Source organism: Marmota flaviventris, chromosome 1 (assembly GCF_047511675.1).
Source record: "Marmota flaviventris isolate mMarFla1 chromosome 1, mMarFla1.hap1, whole genome shotgun sequence".
Taxonomy (NCBI): Eukaryota; Metazoa; Chordata; class Mammalia; order Rodentia; family Sciuridae; genus Marmota; species Marmota flaviventris.
In genome coordinates this window covers 163556545-163581514 of record NC_092498.1, presented here as the reverse complement: position 1 = coordinate 163581514, position 24970 = coordinate 163556545, and the positions used below count along the sequence as shown (strand labels likewise).

Genomic DNA, 24970 nt, shown 5'->3' with positions numbered 1-24970 from the left:
GTCATTCATTTCTCCCCCTTGTATTATTTTTCCCTTTCCCCTCACTTCCTCTTGTATGTACTTTTGTATAACCCTGAGGGTCTCCTTCCATTTTCATGCAATTTCCCTTCTCTCTCCCTTTCCCTCCCACCTCTCATCCCTGTTTAATGTTAATCTTCTTCTCCTGTCCCTACTCTGATCTTAGTTACTCTCCTTATATCAAAGAAGACATTTGGCATTTGTTTTTTAGGGATTGGCTAGCTTCACTTAGCATAATCTGCTCTAATGCCATCCATTTCCCTGCAAATTCTATGATTTTTGTCATTTTTTAATGCAGAGTAATACTCCATTGTGTATAAATGCCACATTTTTCTTATCCATTCGTCTATTGAAGGGCATCTAGGTTGGTTCCACAGTCTTGCTATTGTGAATTGTGCTGCTATGAACATCGATGTAGCGGTGTCCCTGTAGCATGCTCTTTTTAGGTCTTTAGGGAATAGACCGAGAAGGGGAATAGCTGGGTCAAATGGTGGCTCCATTCCCAGCTTTCCAAGAAATCTCCATACTGCTTTCCAAATTGGCTGCACCAATTTGCAGTCCCACCAGCAGTGTACAAGTGTACCCTTTTCCCCACATCCTCGCCAGCATTTGTTGTTGTTTGACTTCATAATGGCTGCCAATCTTACTGGAGTGAGATGGTATCTTAGGGTGGTTTTGATTTGCATTTCTCTGACAGCTAGAGATGGTGAGCATTTTTTCATGTACTTGTTGATTGACTGTATGTCCTCCTCTGAGAAGTGTCTGTTCAGGTCCTTGGCCCATTTGTTGATTGGGTTGTTTGTTTTCTTATTGTCTAATTTTTTGAGTTCTTTGTATACACTGGATATTAGGGCTCTATCTGAAGTGTGAGGAGTAAAGATTTGTTCCCAGGGTGTAGGCTCTCTATTTACCTCTCTTATTGTTTCTTTTGCTGAGAAAAAACTTTTTAGTTTGAGTAAGTCCCATTTGTTGATTCTAGTTATTAACTTTTGTGCTATGGTGTCCTATTGAGGAATTTGGAGCCCGACCCCACCGAATGTAGATCGTAGCCAACTTTTTCTTCTATCAGACGGCGTGTCTCTGATTTGATATCAAGCTCCTTGATCCATTTTGAATTAACTTTTGTGCATGGTGAGAGAAAGGGATTCAGTTTCATTTTGTTGCATATGGATTTCCAGTTTTCCCAGCACCATTTGTTGAAGATGCTATCCTTCCTCCATTGCATGCTTTTAGCCCCTTTATCAAATATAAGATAGTTGTAGTTTTGTGGATTGGTTTCTGTGTCCTCTATTCTGTACCATTGGTCCACCCGCCTGTTTTGGTACCAGTACCATGCTGTTTTTGTTACTATTGCTCTGTAGTATAGTTTGAAGTCTGGTATCGCTATACCGCCTGATTCACACTTCCTGCTTAGCATTGTTTTTGCTATTCTGGGTCTTTTATTTTTCCATATGAATTTCATGATTGCTTTCTCTATTTCTACAAGAAATGCCGTTGGGATTTTGATTGGCATTGCATTAATCCTATAGAGAACTGTTGGTAATATCGCCATTTTGATGATGTTAGTTCTGCCTATCCATGAACAGGGTATATTTTTCCATCTTCTAAGATCTTCTTCTATTTCTCTCTGTAGGGTTCTGTAGTTTTCACTGTATAAGTCTTTCACCTCTTTTGTTAGGTTGATTCCCAAGTATTTTATTTTTTTTGAAGATATTGTGAATGGAGTGGTTGTCCTCATTTCCATTTCAGAGGATTTGTCGCTGATATACAGGAATGCCTTTGATTTATGCGTGTTGATTTTATATCCTGCCACTTTGCTGAATTCATTTATTAGCTCTAATAGTTTCTTTGTAGACCCTTTTGGGTCTTCTAGGTATAGAATCATGTCATCTGCAAATAGTGATAATTTAAGTTCTTCTTTTCCTATTTTTATGCCTTTAATTTCTTTCGTCTGTCTAATTGCTCTGGCCAGTGTTTCGAGAACTATGTTGAACAGAAGTGGAGAGAGAGGGCATCCCTGTCTTGTTCCAGATTTTAGAGGGAATGCCTTCAATTTTTCTCCATTCAGAATGATGCTAGCCTGAGGCTTAGCATAGATTGCTTTTACAATATTGAGGTATGTTCCTGTTATCCCTAGTTTTTCTAGAGTTTTGAACATAAAGGGATGCTGTACTTTGTCGAATTGTTTTTCTGCATCTATCGAGATGATCATATGGTTCTTATTTTAAGTCTATTGATGTGGTGAATAACATTTATTGATTTCCGTATATTCAACCAGCCTTGCATCCCAGGGATGAATTCTACTTGATCATGGTGCACAATTTTTTTGATATGTTTTTGTATCCGATTCGCCAGAATTTTATTGAGGATATTTGCATCTAGGTTCATTAGAGATATTGGTCTGTAGTTTTCTTTCTTTGAGGTGTCTTTGTCTGGTTTAGGTATCAGGGTGATGTTGGCCTCGTAGAATGAATTTGGAAGTTCTCCCTCTTTTTCTATTTCCTGAAGTAGCTTGAAAAGTATTGGTATTAGTTCCTCTTTAAAGGTTTTGTAAAACTCTGCTGTATACCCATCCGGTCCTGGGCTTTTCTTAGTTGGTAGTCTTTTGATGGTTTCTTCTATTTCCTCAATTGATATTGATCCGTTTAGGTTGTCTATATCCTCCTGACTCAATCAGGGCAGATCATATGACTTAAGAAATTTATCTATGCCTTCACTATCTTCTAATTTATTGGAGTATAAGGATTCAAAATAATTTTTGATTATCTTCTGTATTTCTGAAGTGTCTGTTGTGATATTGCCTTTTTCATCCCATATGCTAGTAATTTGAGTTCTCTCTCTTCTTCTCTTCGCTAGCATGGCTAAGGGTCTGTCGATTTTGTTTATTTTTTCAAAGAACCAACTTTTAGTTTTGTCAATTTTTTCAATTATTTCTTTTGTTTTGATTTCATTAATTTCGGCTCTGATTTTAATTATTTCTTGCCTTCTACTTCTTTTGCTGTTGTTTTGCTATTCTTTTTCTAGGATTTTGAGATGAAGTGTGAGATCATTTATATGTTGGTTTTTTCTTTTTTTAAGGAATGAACTCCAAGCAATGAATTTTCCTCTTAGAACTGCTTTCAATGTGTCCCATAGATTCTGATATGTTGTGTCTGTGTTTTCATTTATCTCTAAGAATTTTTTAATTTCCTCCTTGATGTCTTCTATAACCCATTGATCATTCAGTAAACTATTGTTCATTCTCCAAGTGGTGTATGCTTTTTCCTTCCTTCTTTTATCGTTGATTTTCAGTTTCATTCCATTATGATCAGATAAGATGCATGGTATTATCTCTACTCCTTTATATTGTCTAAGAGTTGCCCTGTGACATAATATATGATCTATTTTTGAGAAGGATCCATGTGCTGCTGAGAAAAAAGTGTAACTGCTTGATGTTGGGTGGTATATTCCATATATGTCAATTAAGTCTAGGTTATTAATTGTGTTATTGAGTTCTGTAGTTTCCTTATTCAACTTTTGTTTGGAAGATCTGTCCAGTGGCGAGAGAGGTGTGTTGAAGTCTCCCATGATTATTGTATGGTGGTCTATTAGACTCTTGAACTTGAGAAGAGTTTGTTTGATGAACATAGCTGCACCATTGTTTGGGGCATATATATTTATGATTGTTATGTCTTGTTGGTGTATGGTTCCCTTAAGCAGTATGTAGTGTCCCTCTTTATCCCTTTTGATTAACTTTGGCTTGAAATCTATTTTATTTGATATGAGTATGGACACTCCTGCTTGTTTCCGAAGTCCATATGAGTGATATGATTTTTCCCAGCCTTTCACCTTCAGTCTATGTATGTCTTTTCCTATCAAATGCATCTCTTGTAGGCAGCATATTGTTGGGTCTTGTTTTGTGATCCATTCTACTAGCCTGTGTCTCTTAATTGGTGAGTTTAAGCCATTAACATTTAGGGTTATTATTGAGATATGGGTTGTTCTTCCAGCCATATTTGTTTATTTATGTTACTAAACATGGTTTGTTTTCCTCTTTGATTATTCCCCCCCCTTTACTGTCCTACCTCCCACTGTTGGTTTTCATTGTTATTTTCCATTTCCTTTTCCTGTAATGTTTTGCCGAGGATGTTTTGAAGAGATGGTTTTCTAGCTGCAAATTCTTTAAACTTTTGTTTATCGTGGAAGGTTTTAATTTCATCTTCCATCCTGAAGCTTAATTTCGCTGGATACACAATTCTTGGTTGGAACCCATTTTCTTTCAGTGTTTGAAATATGTTATTCCAGGATCTTCTAGCTTTCAGAGTCTGTGTTGAAAGATCAGCTGTTATCCTGATTGGCTTACCCCTAAATGTAATCTGCTTCCTTTCCCTTGTAGCTTTTAAAATTCTCTCCTTATTCTGCATGTTGGGCATCTTCATTATAATGTGTCTAGGTGTGGACCTCTTATGATTTTGCACATTCGGCGTCCTGTAGGCTTCTAGGATTTGGGATTCTGTCTCATTCTTCAAGTCTGGGAAGTTTTCTCGTATTATTTCATTGAATAGTTTGCTCATTCCTTTGGTTTGGAGTTCTGTACCTTCCTGTATCCCAATGACTCTTAAGTTTGGTCTCTTAATGTTATCCCATATTTCTTGGATGTTCTGCTCATGGTTTCTTAACAGTCTTGTTGAGCTGTCTATGTTCTTTTCCAGTTGAAATACTTTGTCTTCATTGTCTGATGTTCTATCTTCTAAGTGTTCTACTCTGCTGGTAGTATTCTCCATTGAGTTTTTAAGTTGGTTTATTGCTTCCTGCATTTCTAGGATTTCTGTTTGTTTGTTTTTTATAACCTCTATCTCCCTGTATAGTTGATCCTTTGCTTCCTGGATTTGTTTGTGTAATTCATTGTCGAAGTGATCTTTCATTGTCTGATTTTGCTGTCTAATGTCTTCCTTGATACTCCAGATCATCTGAAGCATGTATATCCTGAATTGTTTATCTGAAATTCCATCTGCTGCAGCTGTTACCTCTTCTAAAGTTGAGTTGACCTGCATTGCTTGTGGTCCTTTCTTTCCTTGTCTTTTCATACTGCTTGCGTTTCTTTCTGCTTGGTGAAACTGTTGTGTTTTTGAAATGTTTTTTTCTCCTATATATTTATATTGCTCTTGTATAGTTGAAAAGTCTCCCTTGCAGGGTCGGGCTGCGGTCTGCCTCCCTTGCAGGTGTGGGCGGTGGCTCTGCTCTCTCCTTACTCCAATTGGGGTTTCGTGACTACCACACCGGCAGGTCACTGGGCCTGTTCTGGGCGCGGGCGGCGGCTCTGTACTGCCCCTACTCCAATTGGGGTGACGAGTGTACCACGCCGGCAGGCCACCGGGCCTGATCTGCCGGTCTGTTGCCGGTCTGCCTACCCTGCAGGCATGGGCGGCGGCTCTGCTCTGCCCCTACTCCAAATGGGGTGACGTGTCTGTCGCACCAGCAGGCCACTGGGCCTGTCCCGCTGGTCGTTCGCAGGTCTTTCACCTTTCGGGCACGGGTGGCGGCTCTGCTCTGCCCCTACTCCAATTGGGGTGTCGTGACTACCACGCTGGCAGGTCGCTGGGCCTGTTCCTGGCACAGGCGATGACTCTGCTCTGCCCCTACTCCAATTGGGGTTTCGTGACTACCACGCTGGTAGGTCGCTGGGCCTGTTCCAGGCACGGGCGACGACTCTGCTCTGCCCCTACTCCAATTGGGGTGACGTGTGTACCACACCGGCAGGCTCCTGGGCCTGATCCGCTGGTCTGTCGCAGGTCTGCCTACCTTGCAGGCACGGGCAGCGGCTCTGCCCTGCCCCTCCTACCATGCCTGTGGGCCGCTGAGCCTGATCTGCAGATTGGTCACAGGTCTGCTCACCCTGCGGGCACGGGTGGTGGTTCCGCTCCGCCCCCACTCCAATTGGGGTCACGTGACCACCACACCTGCGGGGCCTGATCCGGGCGCGGCGAAGGCTCTGCTCTGCCCCTACTCCAGTTGGGGTGACGTGTGTACCACGCTGGCAGGCTGCTGGGCCTGACCCGTCAGTCTGTCGCAGGTCTGCTTACCTTGCAGGCACGGGCGGAGGCTCTGCCCTGCCCCTCCCACCACGCCTGTGTACCACTGGGTCGCGGGTCTGCCCACCTTGCGGGCGCAGGTGGCGGCTCCGCTCCGCCCCCTCTCCAGTTGGGGTCACGCGATCACCACGCCGGCGAGCCGCTGGGCCTGCTCCGGGCGCTGGCGGCGGCCCGGCTCCTCCCCTCTGGCTCGACGACAAATCGAGAGAGACTCGGGTGTCTGTGCCTCACCCCCCCTACCAGGAGACCAACTGTTTCTGTCGCTGCTGGTATTGATGAAGTTCTCTCCTCCGCCGCTTTCTGATGACATCAGATCTCTGCCATGTTGGTATCCTATGCGAATGGCAGCATTTCGTTCCCCTTGCCGGGCAACCAAAGCAACAGGTGAGTCCTGACCGGCCCTCAGCAGGACCCGGACCGAGAAGCATTTTCCTCGGGCTCCTTAGCCCTGGGCCAGAGCAATTCCGGGAGCCGGAACTCGGCTGCTCCGTGCTCGGTGAATGCTCTGATAAGAGCAGGCTCCAAGAAGCAGATTCCGCGGGCTCCCCAGCCCTGGGCCAGGGCAGTTCCGGGAGCCGTAACTCGGCCGCCCCGCGCTCGGTGCACGCTCAGATAAGAGCAGGCTCCAAGAAGCACCCAGGCACTGAGCCCGAGCAATCTGTCCGCAAGCCGCAGGCGAATGGCAGCCTGAAATTACCTGTTCTATGGCTGAATGAGCTGCAGTCAGTTGAAAACAGGGATGGTGATGTCAGCTCTTCAAGATGGTGGCCGCTGGCCTCCTCTGTGGTCTGACCGGTGTGGAGAACTGAAATGGACCGCTTCCTTCCCCCGTCTCGAACCCAGAATTCAGCCCTGAGTACGGAGCTTGCATGGCTGGCAGAAACTGCAGCGCTGTATCCCTGCGCCACTATCTCCTCCTCGTTTCCCAGCGCGCGCTGCAGACTCTAGCCGCGGGGCGATTTGCTGAATAAGCAGTGTTACCCTCCGTGCGACAAATCTCTCGCTTTTGAGTCCCCGTAGCCGATCCTCGTGCGATGGAAATCCTTCCTCCAGGTTCCAGAGCACCCCACTATTGCTGGAAATTCCTAACAAGATAGCCTTTAGCCGTCCTGACTTGTCATACTCCCACACAGTGACGCAGCACACGGGGGCAATGCACTCCCCTCGCCGCCATCTTCCCGAATCCTGATTCTCAGCCATGTCTGAGAATTCTTTCACCACCTCTGTCGTCTCAACTTCAGTTTTAGCTTTTGCTTTTATCATTAACTTCACAAAGACCATCTTATTGCCATCTTGTTTACAAAATTTTAAATGACTCTTGGTCATACCCAAGAACATATTCCTGGCTTGGTTCTAAAGACTGGTTAACTTTCATTTCCAACTCCTCTGCAACTAAACATGATCTATGCTCTTTAATCTGTCTTTTAACTCCTTGATACATAGTCTGTATTCATTCTCTTGTTCTTTTAAATATTATATGCTGCATACCATACTTAATGCGTATGTTTTTGTGTGCATTATTAGTCCTGACCAGAAATAATTTTATCTTCTTTATGATAACTTTATTGTTGTGCAAATCCCAAATTGTGCAAATCTTCCTGTGCTTTCTGGAGAGCTTTTGACAGTAATATAGTAGTTTTACTGATTTCTCATTTTCTGCGAATATTGCATCTTACTCTGTTTTGGTGTTTCCTTTCATACTATTACTTGTGCATTATACTCCTCTGTTACAAGTGACAGACCTTTACTCTTGTAATTTGGCATTCTGGATAGTGGATGGTTCAGATACAGCTATATCTAGGTATTCAAATGATATGCAGGCCACAGCCAACTATAAGCCCACATTTTCCTTACTCTCAGAAGAGACAGACCGCAGATATATAGTCAGATCTGTTCTAGCCCTGTATTTAGTAATCTTCCTAGAAGAACTCTGATTGGCTAGGGGTGAATTCATAACTCTAGCTAAACCAATCACTATACTTAGAAGATCCATGGTACTTGTCTCTTGGCAGGGATACACAGTTGAAAAACCACTAAACTAAAGGGAGTTGGGAGGCTGGAGATGTAACTGAGTGGTAGTATTTGTGGAGTGTTTGCCTAGCATGTATGAAGCCCTCAGTATCATCCTCAGTTTGAAAGAAAACAAAAATAAACAAAGTACTGGGAGTAGGGGAGATACACTTCCCAATAGGAAAAGAGGTTGAGCAGATGGAAAAAAAAAACCAAATAAACAGAAAAAAACAAAAACAAAAAAGAACAAAAGAAAGAAAGAAAAAGTCATAGATATGCTATATAAGAAATGGGAGAGAAGAAAACAGTAAGTTCATTCAGTACCTATTGTGGATGTGTATTACCTATTATACTGGAATATTTACATGCTGTGACTCATTTAATTCTCATAACAATCTTAGGTTACAGGATTAGCAAGGTTGGACATATGCTCACAAAGTTAAACAGGGTTGAATAAAAAATGGAAGTAACAGTCTTGTGTATCTAATAGAACTGGGGAGTTGATGTGGACTGCGTTATAGTTGATTTCTGATAATAATGGCAAACCTTACTCTACAGGCAGAGGTTCCATGATAGGTACTTTGCATGCATCATACATCATTTGTAATTTTTTTTAACATGCTTGTGAGCAATCTTATTTCAGAGAGACTGAGCATCCTGCCCCAAAATGTAAAGCATGAACTTAGATTGGCATCCAGGTTTATGACACTCTAAGGGTTAGATTTTTCACCTTTTTTGTGTAGTCTGTCTGAAATTTTTTAGACTTTCTGATAGACTTAACTCTGTGAACAATAAAACAGACTCAAAAATGGAAATCAGAACTTCAAAAAATCACATAGAACAAGAACCACTAGAGAGATTTTATCTTTTGGCAGGTTATCAGTAGTGTGTACACAATAGGAAGGATGCCTTCCAGAGGCCTGAGCTTCATGAAGAACAAGTCAGAAGTAGGCAAATGAAACCATGATAAGAATTCTAATTGCTTTTTTTTCTTTTTTATTGGTTATTCAAAACATTACAAAACTCTTGACATATCATTTTTCATACATTCGATTCAAGTGGGTTATGAACTCCCATTTTTACCCCAAATACAGATTGCAGAATCACATCAATTACACATCCACATTTTTACATAATGCCATATTAGTAACTGTTGTATTCTGCTACGTTTCCTATCCTCTACTATCCCCCTCCTCTCCCCTCCCATCTTCACTCTCTACCCCATCTACTGTAATTTAATTCTTTCTCTTGTTTTTTGTTTTTCCCCTTCTCCCTCAAATTCTCTTATATGTAATTTTGTATATCAATGAGGGTCTCCTTCCATTTCCATGCAATTTCCCTTTTCTCTCCCTTTCCCTCCCACCTCATGTCTCTGTTTAAAGTTGATCTTTTTCTCCTGCTCTTCCTCCCTGCTCTGTTCTTAGTTGTTCTCATTATATCAAAGAAGACATTTGGCATTTGTTTTTTAGGGATTGGCTAGCTTCACTTAGCATGATCTGCTCTAATGCCATCCATTTCCCTGCAAATTCCATGATTTTGTCATTTTTTAGTGCTGCGTCATACTCCATTGTGTATAAATGCCACTTTTTTTTTTATCCATTCATCTATTGAAGGGCATCTGGGTTGGTTCCACAGTCTAGCTATTGTGAATTGTGCTGCTATGAACATCGTTACCATCTCACTCCAGTAAGATTAGCAGCCATTATGAAGGCAAACAACAACAAGTGCTGGAGAGGTTGTGGGGAAAAGGGTACTCTTGTACATTGCTGGTGGGACTGCAAATTGGTGCGGCCAATTTGGAAAGTAGTATGGAGATTCCTGGGAAAGCTGGGAATGGAACCACCATTTGACCCAGATATTGCCCTTCTCGGACTATTCCCTGAAGATCTAATTGCTTTTAATTTGACCTAGTCCAGCCTGGTTCTGTGCTTGTATGTTTTGCTGTGAAGAATTAGACAGTCATCTGTAAAACCAGATAAAACAAAACAGCAGCATGTCCTCGTCGTTTTCATCTTTTTATAGTTTGATAAGTCCTAAGAGGAGTTTTTTTTTTTTAATTTCTTATTATGCATTTTTCTCCCAAATATGTCTTAGGACTATGTCACCTTCTTTCTGGAGTGCTTAACTGGAGTTCCTATGACCATGGTTAGGACACTCAATAAATCCTTCCAAAGTCAGGGCATTATTTTGTAAAGAGAAAAGACAGCCCAAGACCAAGAGCTATTCAGTTAGTAGTTTGCAGCTATAACTATGATTTTTTAAAAGTTACGCCTTCAACAGCCTCTGTGGTATCCAGTAATAATAGTTTAGAATTTTATTCTAAATAAAGTGTAATATAATTATGTAGGGACATTTCCTGAACATTAGATCACATCTTCTTTAAACCAAGTTGGCACTAAGTTTGTTGATCAACGTCTATAGACTTGATACGTGATCACGGTGAGTTCCTTGCTCTGTAAAAACTGCTTGTAATTTTTTCTTCTTGGCCTGATATTAAAATGAAACCAGTAATTCTTAGTATTTAAAAGAAAGCACACTGTGACACTCAGAAATAACATAATCGTTTCTTTTTGTGACTAAATGTTGCTTTTTTTTTTTAATGTGCTACCCACTCACCATTTAAGTGTTCACAATTCCTAGAGATGAACTGAAATCTATTTCTTGCTGTTTAAGGGGCATATAATATTTGACAAACACAAAATGAGTAATAATAGCATCTCGACTGGAAAAGATGTTCTAGAAAGTTTGCTCCTAGGGTTGCCGTACACTTGTGCCAAGATGGATAGCTCTTGAAAGTAGGTTTATATTTCTCTAAATGTAGTTAGTAAAGTTCCCTTGGTCTCTTATGCATTGTTCAATCTTGTGCCTTCTGAATACCTGCAGTATTTAAAATATCTGAATCATCTAAAGACCTTGAGGAAATTCAGATTCAGATTTAGCAGTTCTGCATTGTTAGCCTGAGATTTTGCATGTCTATAAAGCCCCCAGACGATATCCATTCTGCTAATCTGTAGAATACATTTTGATTAGTAAAGATCTAGATACTCTCTTGTTAAAGAATGATATTCATGTATCTTGTTGAGATCGAATTGGTATCTCACACCTGGCAAAGTAACTGGTACCAAGTAGTTAAAGGAATGAATGAGAGTAAATCCCTGTTTTCAAGTTCACTACCAATCCCAGGCATACATGTCCTAGGGAAAAAAAATGCAACGATTATTTTGTAAAGAGAGAAAAGACAGAAATAAATGTATTTTGGTTTTTCCACTCAATTTGTATTTTCATTGCTACAATTCCTGTGCTCAAGAGCTAGTTCTAGGGCTGGGATTGTGGCTCAGCGGTAGAGTGCTCGCTTTGCATGTGTGAGGCCCTGGGTTCCATCCTCAGCACCACATAAAAATAAATAAATAAAGGTATTGTGTCCAACTACAACTACAAAATAAATATTAAAAAAAAGAACTAGTTCTAATATTCATGGTTAGTTTAAAACTAGTAGGGTGGACCTAAATGGCTGATAGGGTTTAGTTCTGGTGGCTTATTTATTAGCTGAGGGACACCTATTTTGCATCTTTTGAATAATATAGTAAAATGGTCTTACATACGCATTTTAAGTAGGAGTTGTGATCCCAATATATGTATAAAATTTTTACAAGTATTTTACAAATGTGTAGAAAGAAAGGGCTTGAAAGAGTTACTCAGTCCAGGTTAATTTTTCTAATTAACGGGAAAGAAACAACAATTTTGTTTCCCCCCTGAAAATTTTTTTCCATATTCTTACCAGTCTATAAGCAAAATATAAAATTAAAAAAGACAAATTGTCTTCTTATCTCAAGACTATTGGGAAAATGTCTCCTGAGACATTAGGTGATGAATTCAGTATGGGAGTCCATGCCTCTTGTTTTGCTGTTAAAGTCAGATCAAGTTTAAACCACTTTTGAGTGACAGAAACTAACAAAGTGATCTGGATAGTTAAGCCCCACTAATATTAAACTGGGATAATTGTGGCAAGTTTTTCCTTGAATAACTCCAATTGTTATTTTGATTCTTCAACTTACTAATATAACTTTGAGATTAACATGGAACATTTGGCTATTATAGACTTTGGGAAAGTCACTGTATTTTGTATCTTCCCTTCCTTGTATCTTTAAGGAAGGCCCACAGTTATCTGCTTCTAGAGCTTGTTTATTTGTGAAACAATCAAGATATGTTTGGAAAATCACAACATAAATTGATTTAAAATATCAGTTGTTAATAACACATAAAGATGTTCAGATGAAGTAAAATCTGGTGATTAGGAGTGACATGTTGCTCGACCTTCTGAAACTTTTCAGGATAGTATAGCATATATCTTCATTTTTTTCACCTCTGTACTCTAGATCAATGCTTAGAGCTATTGAGCACGTCTTTTCTGAAAGAAAACATCCATATACCACTTGCAGCTATATATGGACTTCCATATTCCTCTTGAATATGCAAGCTTTTGGCCATTTGTCTAGTTCTAGAGTTTTTGTTTTGTTTTACTGATAAAACTCCTTCTGCCTGAGTTCTTGGAGCTGAGGCATTTGTGAAACCGTGAGTGTGGCAGCCATTTTATTTGCCTTTGATTTTCAGGTCTATGTTTCCTTGGTCTTTCTCTGTCTCAATGTTTTGCTTATCTTCTTGGTCACAACCAAAAACCATCTGTATTTTATATCTGTTCTCCTTGCGGATCATAATTGTGTTTTCTTATTTATTTCTCTCTACGCTCATGATTTCAAGAATGATTTCTATTGCTCATAAACTTGACTTGTTACATTAGATCAGAAATAGATAAGGACAGAATAAATATATCCTTATGAAAGTGCCTCCTACAACATTATTTCTTTTTATATATCAGGATAGCTGCAGGTAAAGGGTGGGAATAGTTTGAGATAAAAGAAAGATATTAATTAATTTAAAAACTTAGTAAAAGTGAAAAATATTTTCAAAATCTTTTGTCACTTTTAAATCAAGAAGATTTGGTCTATTAAGAAACTTTGTATCTTATCCAGTTCTGATCTTTCCTTAGTAGTATGTAATTTTTTACCATCCAATGGAAAGTGCCTTCCAACCATAGAAGGTGGGTAGCTGTGGTCATTTTTAAAGCCTCAGGAGTTGACTGAGCATGAAACTGAGGATTTATGAGAATGCAATTTCTTCTCCACTTGCCTACATGATTGAAGCCTGGAATTCTACCCAGTGTTATAAAAAATTAAAAATTAAAACAAAATTAAGGTCTAAACTGGGCACAGTGGCATTTGTCTATAATTGTAGTTACTTAGGAGGCTGAGGCAGGAAGGGTCTAAGTTCCAGGCTAGCCTGGGCAACTTAGCAAGACACAAAGAAAAGGGCGAGGCATGTAGCTCTGTGGTAGATTGCTTGCCTACCATGTATGAAGCTGTGTGTTCAAACCATGGTACTGGAAAAAAAAAATCCATGATGTGAGGACTATCCAGTGTATTGCTGTCCCGACAGACAGACAGACAGACAGACACACACACACACACACTCTTAAATATGTATATATGTGTATACACACAAATATAAATGTGGTCTCTTCAGACTTGGGTCTAAAATTCCAGAAGGTTTTATATGTAGAAAGTAGGTTCACACTTCCAGTTAAACTTTTATAAAAATTATATTCTCTTTAAAAAATTGTTTTAGTTGTAGATGGACACAGTATCTTTATTTTTATTCATTTATTGTATGTGGTGTTGAGGATTGAACCCAGGGCCTTGTGTGTGAGGCAAGTGCTCTACCACTGAGCTACAACCTCAGCCCTCTTGTAAACTCTCTTTTTTTAAAAAAATATATATATTTTTAACATCTTTTTTTGGTTGTTGTTTGTTTATTTTTATGTGGTGCTGAGGATCCAACACAGAGCCTCACATGTGTGAGGCAAACGCTCTGCCACTGAGCCACAACACCAGTCCCCTCCCATAGCCTTTAAATTGTTCCTTTTTTAATCTGTTAAGTTCTCATAGCTTAGAACTCAAGTGAGTCACTAAGTATGATTCCCGTATCCATCAGCTTGGGCTGCCTTAATAAAATACCATAGACTGGGTGGGGTAAACAATGGGAATTTGTTTTTCAAAGTACTGGAGGCTGGGAGTCTCAGATCAGGAGGTCAAGCATGGTTGGGTTCTGAGGGGGGCACTTTTCCTGACTTGTAGTTGGCCACTTTCTTGCTATGACATTATATGAGGGGAGGAGGAAAAGAGAGGGAGAACACACACACGTACTCTCTGGTGTCTCATCCTATAAAGGCATTAATGTCTGGTGTCTCTTCCTATAAAGGCATTAATGTCGTCATGAAGTTCCCATCATCACGACCTCATCTAACCCTAATTATCTTCCAAAGGCCCGTCTCCAAATATTATCACCTTGAGATTAATCCATATATAAATTTGAGGTGGAACACAAACATTCAATCCATAATACTTCCCTTTATCAAACTGGTAGTATTCAAGATTTCCAGTGGTGGCATCTAAAATTGAAAAATACTGATAGACTATCCATAAACAACATGAATGGTAGTTTTCTCTAGATAGAAGAAAGAGATTTTCTCCTGCATTTAAAGTATGTTGCTTTTATAACTGGAAAACTATAATAGGTGTTCTTTTTAAAGGAAAATGAAGCTGCAGTATGTAACTTGTCATAATAATCTTGAAAATTTTAGAATCCTTTTATTTCACCTTGGGATTTTTCTGAGGGTTAATGAAAGTGTCTACTGTACTCTGAGCCCTTGGTTATGGGTACTTAATGAAGCTCAGTAAATAGTTGTCATTTTTCTTACTTTTCCTCCTTTTAATATGATGACTTGATGATTGTAATTATTATTATATTGCTACAGGAGGTATGCTATTGAGCAAATATAGGAAAATAAAATAAATAATAGCCACAAAGACAGGACAGACATGTTTGTTAGAAGACTTTAAAAAAATGAATTAGTTATAAATAAAATAGCCCTTTATAGTGTTTACTTTTGAAATTCTTAGTCTTTTAGATTCTTAAAAAAAAAAAAAAGAATTGGTGACTTGTTTTCAATAATGTTCAATGACAAATTTAATATAAGCTCCTTAAATCTTTGCAGTAAAACAACAGGTAAATGGGTGACAGTAAGAAAATTTAAGGTCAAACTTTTGATGTGCTTCATTCTGAAGACTAATTTGAGTCTAATTCCTGAGGTTGGGGAAATTTTTTTGTTGTTGTTTGCTTGCTTGCTTGGTTCTGCTGCAAAAGCTCTTTCTTTTCTATGTCGAATGCATTGTCTCTTATTATGTACTCTCTTGTGTATAGAGTCTGTCTTTGGTTGTTTTTTTTCTCAATTAATCCCACATCTGAATGTAATATTTCTAGTTTTTTGGGGTCTGTAAATCAATAGGTTAGAAATGCCCTGCAAGGTAGTCATGTTTTTTGTCACGTAGGGACCTGACTGCTGGCCAAATAAATCATGATGTTGTGATATATTATTTCCAGTTGCTATAAATTTTCAATATTTAGTGTATCAGTCATACTAAGTCAAGATTCAGTTATTTAATTTCGCTTATATCTGCATTTTGGATGAGAATCCTTTTCTCCATTAGTAGGTTTGAATTTCCTTCTGAGTCAAATTCCAAGCATGCCTTATAAAACCAGCCATGGAATATATGCTTGAACCAATGTTTTTTTTATGTTTTCAAGTGGACTTAAAAATATAGTCCTTGCTAGACTATATTCCAAATTATCAATTTTCCACTTAAATCATGTTTTTCTTTAACACTTTAAATCCCTGTTGTCACCATTGTTTTGGTAATTTGGTTCCTAGATATTAGTGAAACAAATTGAAATAACTCTCTGTATTGTGTTGACATGTGACATGTGACTGGATTATAAACCTAGTTATCTTACAAATGATCCTTGGAAGTGAAAAAAATACATTTTTCAGAATTTAGGATTATATCTACATAATTAATGTATTACTACCAAATTGCTTTTTAAAACTCTGTTTCTGACAATGCTGAAAAAACAACAACAACAATGTTCTTTCTTTCTTTTTTCCACCAACAGGACACAAAAATCGCTTCATTGGAGCGAAACATAAGGGATCTTGAGGATGAGATCCAGATGTTAAAAGCCAATGGTGTGCTGAACACTGAGGACCGTGAAGAAGAGATCAAACAAATAGAGGTTTACAAAAGTCACTCCAAGTTTATGAAGACCAAGGTACAAACCAGAGTTACAGACTTTTATATTCTTGGTGTGACTAGAAAGTTATGGTTTGCATGCATACTTTTTCCAAATACTTACATAATCTGCTTTATGTAATATCATGAACTAAATGAACAATGAAGAATAATGCAGAGGATTGTTAGTTCAGAAATGTAGATTCCATAAAGGGATCAGAGAAAACTTTGGGTGGGATTTCTATTCATTGTGAGGTTTAGGTCTTAACAAAATATCATAAACCACGACAGCCAAGGTGCAGCACACACAGTCCCTAAATTACTGTAGGAATGAAGACCACAGGAATATATATGAATGAACTCAAAGTTTGGGCTGAGGCTCTAACTCAGTGGTAGAGCACTTGTCTACGATCACACGAGAGGCCCAGGGTTCAATCCCAGTACTGAGAGAAAAAAAAAAAAAAGAAGTTTGGGGGAAATTATTGTTTTGACTTTAGCTTTTCATTCCCATTCCATCATTCAACAATAGATTAGTTGTTCAAGTCATTTCTACAGCTGAAAATGCCCTGAAATTGGCAAACTGTCCTTCATCATGGAATCTGTTTAGGTGAATAAAACATTTCTGTGGTCTTTAGCAAGCAAGTCATGACCTTTATTAGCCCACCTTTGTCTAAGAGACCATCAGTTTTTTAGTTAGATTAACTTTTAGTGGCTAGTTGCATTTGAGTTCCAAAATGGTCAAGTCTGAGGAATGTTTGAAGAGATCTTGTAGTGGGGTGAGAAGTAAAGAGTACAGGCTAAAGACAAAAACAGACTCTGGAAAGTCTCTAGCTTGCCCTTGCTAGCTTATGGACTTGGGGGAAGTGACTTAAGTCACTCAGTCATACTCTCTTCCTCTATAAAATGGGGTCAACACTGCCAAATCTAAAATACGACTCAAGGAGATTGAAAGAGATAATGCAGTGAAAGCACCTGGCTCAAAAAAAAAAAAAAAAAGGTAATAATTATAAACATTACTCTTGAAGGTGTATAACTAAATAATAATAATAATGATAATAATAATAGTAATATAATAGCAATTTTATATTTAAGCTGAATTATGTAGAAAAAATTATTTCTGAGAAATACAAATAAGAATGAATTCTTCATTCGTGCAGATATACCTTAGAGACTGGTAAACATTAGCCAAATGGTGCTAGTAAGAGTCAGTTTTTACATTTTCTTCATTGAAAGAATATTCTTACTGGATTGAACTAGAATATTTATTGCTCATTACTGGTTTCTCTTAATTCTACTTTGAGAGGTAAGCAGGATTTCTTATTTAAGCATAGTAATGTTGTTTGCACTAATTATTACAATGAATAAAGAATGTAGATTGAAGGGAAAGGGAATATTTTAAATAAACATATACCCCTATTTTTATCTGAGTGGATGGCTGGAATTAGTAGAGCCTTTTGAAAGGTCTATGATTAAATTATGTAGCAATGAAGACCTAAATTGCTTTTATAATTATGATATCATAGCAAAATCGGGATATCACATTTTTTTGGAAGGGTGGAAGATTAGTTACAAAAATTTTAAAAAAGCAGAGTTTTAGAATTTCAACTGGTATGAAGGTAGGGATACCAGACATAGTTGACCAGGGCAGAAATCCCAACAACTAGCAAGTCCTTTGGCACATGGACATTGTCCTTAAGTATTGAGATTCTGGGAGACCTTCTGAATTCTGCAAGTGTTTCCTGAGGGAAACTCTGATTCCTACCCAACTCTAAATGCTTACAGGAATCTGATTGTGAAAGCTGAATCTAAAGAGGCCAGAGAAAGCAGGAACATTATTAAGTCTTTGAGAATGGAATGTACCATATAAATAATTGTTTCTCCAAAAAGTAATGGCACCCCCTTTCTGTATAATACTTTGTTCCTATTCTAGCACATTTTTTATCTACTGATTCCAGCATTTCTATATTAACTGCTCCCTCTGTTTTCAGTGTTTTCCAGAGAAGCTGACATTGTCTTAGATCTGCTGTCTTAGATCTCCCCCTTTATTCTGAATTTGTAACACATTTTCTTATAAACCTCTGACAGATTACAAACCTCATAACCCAAACTGCATGATAATAAGCATATCACTTTCTAGACATGAAGGCCATATCTGCAGTGAAAAAGAAGCTGTGTTCCTTGGCAGAGTAGTTTTTTCAGGGTGTTGGTTGTGTCACAGACATAAGTGGGGGAAGAATTTTCAGACGGGATGAAGTGTGCCTGATGTCCACATGGACTTCATATGAAGCATGTGATGTAATTCCAACGGGCTTTTCTGTTGGCCATCACAGAGACAGACCTTCCCCAGCCTTAGTTCTTATGTAGGTTCAATTGCATCACTTCTCATTTTTATTGAGTCTATGGCTGTAAAAGAAGCAAAAGGCATATTTTTATGGAATAGTATGAGTTTTTACCCTGTAACTGTATTCCCCTAGGAAAGCCTTTTTCTGTTATTGTCAGCATAAATATTTATTTAAAATCTACCTCATGGCAATGATAGTCTGAAAGCTATTTAGAGCCACTGCCTGCTTAATATTTATAGACTGAAAGAACTTTATTATTATCAACCTATCCTGCCCTGCCCTTCCTTCCTGTGAACACCATTCTGTGGACCAAGTTGATTTCATTCAAATTTATTTCCATACCTCAATCCCCATACCACCTTTCTACTTCAGTATTTGTGAAAGTTAGCACACATCAGTTTTTTTTTTCTTCACTATAAACATCATCTTTGCTTAGGCATGCAGAGTTGAAAGTTTTTTGGGCTTTAATTTCAGATGAATCAGTTTCATATGTGAAATCAACTATACACTGTGCTGTCAACTACAACTGGATATGATTTAGGGGCAATTTCCCCTAAGGAGAGTGCTGATCATGCTGATCACAACAGAGTTTAACTTCCTTTTTCATTTGAAGTAGTCTTAATTCTCATTTCCCCTCTATTCATTTATACTTTATTCTTGTTATATATGAGCAAGAGAGAACCTATTACTTTTGTCCCAAAAAGAAATGACCATGGGCTTATGATCTGTTCAAATAGGGGAGTAATATCTTTCATGAATTGTCTGTATCTGAATAGTGCTCTCACCTGCTCACATGAACATCAGTAAGCAAGCATGCCGCTTTCCCAGTGAACCTTTAAGCAGAACCAGAATCTTTTATAGGACCATTTTCTATTCAGCCACTACTGGTCCTTTAGATTTGGTAAGCTGGATGAAACCTGTTTGTTCCCCAATGTAGTTTGACTTCTCCTGGGAAATAGGATTTCCTTCCATAGTCACCTAATAAGTTGTGCAGCCTGAAGATGTTGGTTTTACTCTTTGTTAGGCTAATCATTCAGTTCATGTTCAGCTGTAACTTCAGTAGCTAGATATTTTTATGTCAGTTTTTGTTGCAAAAAACAACAAAAATGCTGATTTTTTTTGAAAACACATATTTTAAAATGTAGTTAGGAACTGTCAAATCAGAAAGAATCTCAAGGGTCAAAACTAAGCCAGAGTAGGGAGTTTGTGTTACAAGTCACGCTCAGGTTATTTCTTCACATTGGCATTTGTCAGACAGACTTAAGTGTCTGTTTTCATAGTTACAAGGTCAGTGGAGAAAAGAGACAGAAGACTGATCTGGTTTAGAGGAAGCATCTAATAGGAACTCCATTATTACCACCACATAAAACTAGGATCCCAAACAATTATATTCTTAGTGCACAGACTGAAGAACTATATATAACCTCTCTACTTTACCCATTTTCCATTTAGACTTGGGGCCTCCAGAACAAAATTATCTCTTTTAAAACCCTGAGCAAAGTGAAAGGTGAAAAAACTCGTTTTGAGAATCCAGCTGGCTCTTGCACAGATGTGCTATGTGAGATAATCCAAATAAAAACTTTAAGATGGGAATATAGTTTAAAGGAATCCTTGGTTGGTAGTGCCCTCAGATACTGGCATAGACAAATGCTTTGAAGAATCACATGTGCAACACAGGCCTCAAATATTTCTCCACTTAAAGTTCTTCAAAACATGAATACAGTGAAAAATAAAACTCACATAATCTGCAAGAAAATCAGCCACCATAAGTGAAGCTAGCAGAAAGAAATCACAGCAGAAATAGAAGGCAAAAAACTTCAGAAGTTAGAATTATAGGACAAATACTATAAATAGGTTTGTTATGTTTAAATAAAAGAAGGGAAAATATGAATATATCAAGAGACTATAAAAATTCCAAGCAAATTTAGAAATAACTAAATAAGAAGTCTAGAAATGGGAAAATATAAAAAAAATTGCAAAAGCCCAATGAGTAGTTTTAATAGTAGAGTGGTTATAGCAGAAGAGAGATGTAATAAGCTAGGAAACAGAGCAGAGGAGATTAAGTGAAGGTAGGAAAAAAAACATAAAAGAATAAGATCTAGTGTAATTATAATTGGAGTTCCATAGTGAAAGAGAGAAGAAGACAGAGTCCATATTAAGCCATTATTTGAAGAAATGAAGGCTGAGAATTTCCCCAAATTTGACAGGTACAAATCTGAATATTTAGGAAGCCCAAAGTATCCTTGAATAGAATTAATAAAAAGAAAGCTATCCATTTGCATCAAAATAAAACAAAATCTCAGTGGCAAAGGAACAGTCTTAAAAAGCCGACAGAACACTTATCCAAAAACGATGTATGAGTGGCAAAGGAATACATGAGAAGGTGCTTAATATATTTAGTCATTATAAAATGTAAATCAGAACTACAATGAGATGCTACTTCATACCCACCAAAATGGCTATAATTGAAAAGATAATAACAAGTGTTAGTGGGTGAATGAAGAAATTGGAACTCTTATATATTGCTGGTGGGAATTTAAAACTTTTGAAAAAGTTTAGAAGTTCCTCAGAATGCTAAACAGTTTACCTTGTGGCCCAGCAATTTCTCTCTGAGGTGTATACTCAAGAGAATTGAAAACATGTGTCCCCACAGACTTCTGCACAAATGTTCTTAGCAGCATTAGTTGGGTTTCAGCCCAAACCTGAAAACAACACAGATGTTCATCACCTAGCACATGGATAAACAAAATGTAGCATATTCATGTAGTAGAATATTATTCAGCAGTAAAAATGTATGAGTACCAATACACCATGCAACATGGATGAATGTTAAAAACAGCCTCATATGAAAGAAGTCACTCACAAAGTGTACATACTGTATCATTGCAGTTATGTTAAATATGCAGAATAGGGCAATTCATACAGGTAGAAAGTAAATTCTTACTTACCTCGGGCTAGGTATGGGATGTGGAGAATGGGGAATGATTTCTAATGGATCCAAGACTTCTTTTTGAGATGATGAAAGAGTTCCAAAACTAGATTGCAAGGATGGCTGCAAATTCTTTGAACATAATAAAAACTATCAACTGTATACTTTGAACAGGTGAGTTATAAAGTATGTAAAGTCTATTAAAAAGCAATTATTGGTAAGTCCAATTGCCTTTACAGGGATGAATTTGGAGTGATAGCTTCAGACGTCAGTAGCTTCTGGGAGTTGGAAGTTAGTGTAATAATATCCTCAATATGTTGAAAGAGAATATTTTTAACCTCTAAAGTTATTTTTAATACTCAGTAATAATATTAAAGAACAAAGAATAAAATTGATATATTTTCAGATAAAAATGGAGTTTGACAAAACCCTACAAAAGCAAATTTTAAAAGATGGAACATCATAGCTTAATTTTTCTATACAACTGGAACTTATTACTCATTGGCTAACCTTTCCCCATCCCTCCCTCTCTCATTCTTCCCATCCTCTGGTAACCACTATTTTACTCTCAATTTCTGTGGGATTGACTGTTTGAGATTCCACATATGAGTGAGATCATGTGAAAGTTGTCTTTCTGTGCATGGTTTACTTAACATAATCACCTCCAGTTCAATCTACGTTGTAGGAAACTGCAGGGTTTTGTCCACTTTGTGGCTGAGTAATATTCCTTTGTGTATATTTGCCACATTTTCTTAATTATCAGTTGATGTATGCTCAGGTTGTTTCCATTTCTTGGATAATGTGAATAGTGCTGTAATAAACATGGGAGTGCAGATGTCTCTTCAGCATATTGAGTTCATTTCCTTAGGATGTATACCCAGGAGTAGGACTGCTGGATCATATAGTAGTTCTATTTTTAATTTTTTGAGGAACTTTCATGCTATTTTCCATAATGGCTCTTGGTACTAATTTAAATTTCTGTCTGCAATATACAGGGTTCTGTTTTCTTCACATACTTGCCAGCAATTGTTATCATTTGGCATTTTGATGATAATTATTCTAACTGAAGTGAGGTAATATCTCATTTTGGTTTTTATTTCCATTTCTCTGGTGATTAGTGATTTTGAGCATTTTTCTCATATACCTTTTTGGACATTTGTTTGTCATCTTTTGAGAAATGTCTTTAGATCTATTGCCCATTTTTTAAGGGATTTTTTTTACTATCAAGTTTGTAAAATTTCTTATATTTTCTGGATATTAATCCCTTATAAGTTGTATAGTTGATGCATTTCAGGCAGAATGAGATTGTTAATGGAATATGTGAGGTATAAGAGTGAATAACAAGCAAAGACAGTAATAACATGTGGGTAAATCTAAACTAGCGTGGATGTCAAAAAGTAATAATGAATAAAAAAATAGGAAAGAACTAAAAATACATGACAATAATGATTTGTGTGGGAAGAGGGTGGTAGGTGGACTTATGCCTCGGGCCTAATATTATTGAGAAATAAACATAATAGATCGACTTCAGAAGATAGAGTGTTTTAAATGCAAATGTTATAATTTCCAGAGTAATGAGCTAAAGATTAGAAGTAAATAAAGTAAGGGCTGGGGTTGTGGCTCAATGGAAGAGTGCTTGCCTAGCATGTGTGAGGTACTGAGTCTGATTTTCAGCACCGCATATAAATAAATAAAGGCCCATCAAGAACTAAAAAAATACTTAAAGAAGTAAATAAAGTAAAATAAATGTAAAAAATATAAATAAAGCCAGAAATTTTAAATTATCTGCAAAAAAAAAAAAAAAAATGGAATGAGGAAAAAAGTCATTGACACCAAGAAACAAATGAGAAAAAAAAGAAATGATAGTACGTATAGAAAGCACAAGGTAAGCTGGATTGAATTAACATCACATATATTGATAATCCTCCACCTAATTTTGCCAGGCTGAATACAAGAATGTGGGTATTGCTGTTTACAGGAGACACCTTCAACAGAGGATCAAAGATAACATTGAAAATGAAAAAAAGACACGCTACTTGAAAACTAGCCATAGAAAAACTGTAGTAGGTTCTCAGGCAAAGAAACCATTCTTAGAGATATAAGAATCAACAGTACTACAAGTTCATCCACATAGTAGATCTCAGTCTTCTAAGGAATCCTATAACTTAATCAACAGATGAAAGCAGATTTTAAACATCAAGAGGTGGGGGATTTAACCTACCCAATTTAAAGTATTATGTAATGCGATGTACATTATAGAATATTACACCCAACATTTGTTGGATACAAATTCTTTTCAAGCACACAATATAAAAAAGTTCATTTAAGAAAAGTCTAAGTATATATTATTTGATAAAGCAAAACATAACACATTTCAAATGCTTAGTAGTAAATACATCACATTCTTTGTCTGAAAAGCAAGAAATGAAACATACTCTATATACAAAGATATGAAAAATTGTACTCTGTATGTGTAATAAGAATTGTAATGCATTTTGCTGTAGTATATTTAAAAAAATAAAATGAATAAAATGCCAAAAAAACCCACAAAAAAACAAGAAGCAAGAAGTGACCCCCCCGCCCTGCAAACACCCTTGCATTTAGAAATTAAGAAAAGTACTTGTAAATTATTCATGGATTAAAGAGGAAATAGTGAGATTAGAAAATATTTAGGATTGAATAATAATGTCAATACTACAAATTGAATTACTGGGATCAAGCTCAAATGATACTGACAGAGTACTTTATAGTCTTAAGTCTCATGTAAAATGAGAAAGGGAGCCAGGTGCAATGATGCAAGCCTGTAATCCCAGCATTTTGGGAGGCTGAGACAGGAAGATAACAAGTTCAAAGCCAGCCTCAACAACTTAGAGAGGTCCTAAGCAACTCAGCAAGACCCTGTCTCTAAAATAAAATATAAAAAAGACTGCGGGGGCGGGGGGGGGGGCGGTGGCTGGGAATGTGGCTTGGTGTTTAAGCTCCCCTGGGTGTTGAATCTCAGGTTAAAAAAAAAAAAAAGAATCAAAATTGGTGAGATAAGCTTCTAACTTAAAAAGTTAGGGAACAAAAATAGAATAAACTCAAAGAAAGTAGAAGAAAGGAAATAATAAAAGATAGGAGCAGAAATTAATGAAATAGAAAGTGAAAATGTAATTGTATGATCAACATGGCCACAGTTGGCTCCTTGATTAGATTATTTAACTTGCTGTTACCTCTGTTGAGAGTCATCAAGAAAGAAAAGTTAAAGTAAAGAATATTAGGAATGAAAAAGAAGATATATAAAAAATAAATGAGTTTTATGAAATTTTACTGCAAACAATGTAAAAGTTTAGATGAAATGTAGTAAGTAGTAGTATTTAGAAAATACCAGCTCTAGATGGTTTTGCTGGTGACTTTTAATGCACATTAATGGGAAAA

General features: G+C 37.4%; 1 protein-coding gene and 1 pseudogene across 1 annotated transcript in view; one reads left to right on the top strand and one right to left on the bottom strand.

The window, feature by feature from the left end:
- LOC139706405 (tropomyosin Tod p 1.0102-like) overlaps positions 1-24970 on the top strand; it is a 220444-nt gene that overhangs the window by 135051 nt on the left and 60423 nt on the right. The window contains exon 3 of the mRNA XM_071614300.1: positions 16167-16322. Coding sequence (XP_071470401.1) covers positions 16167-16322 — 156 coding nt within the window. The remainder of the gene's footprint in view (positions 1-16166; positions 16323-24970) is intronic.
- The window catches only part of LOC114083707 (transcription factor JunD-like), a 303997-nt pseudogene continuing 288138 nt past the window's right edge, over positions 9112-24970 (bottom strand).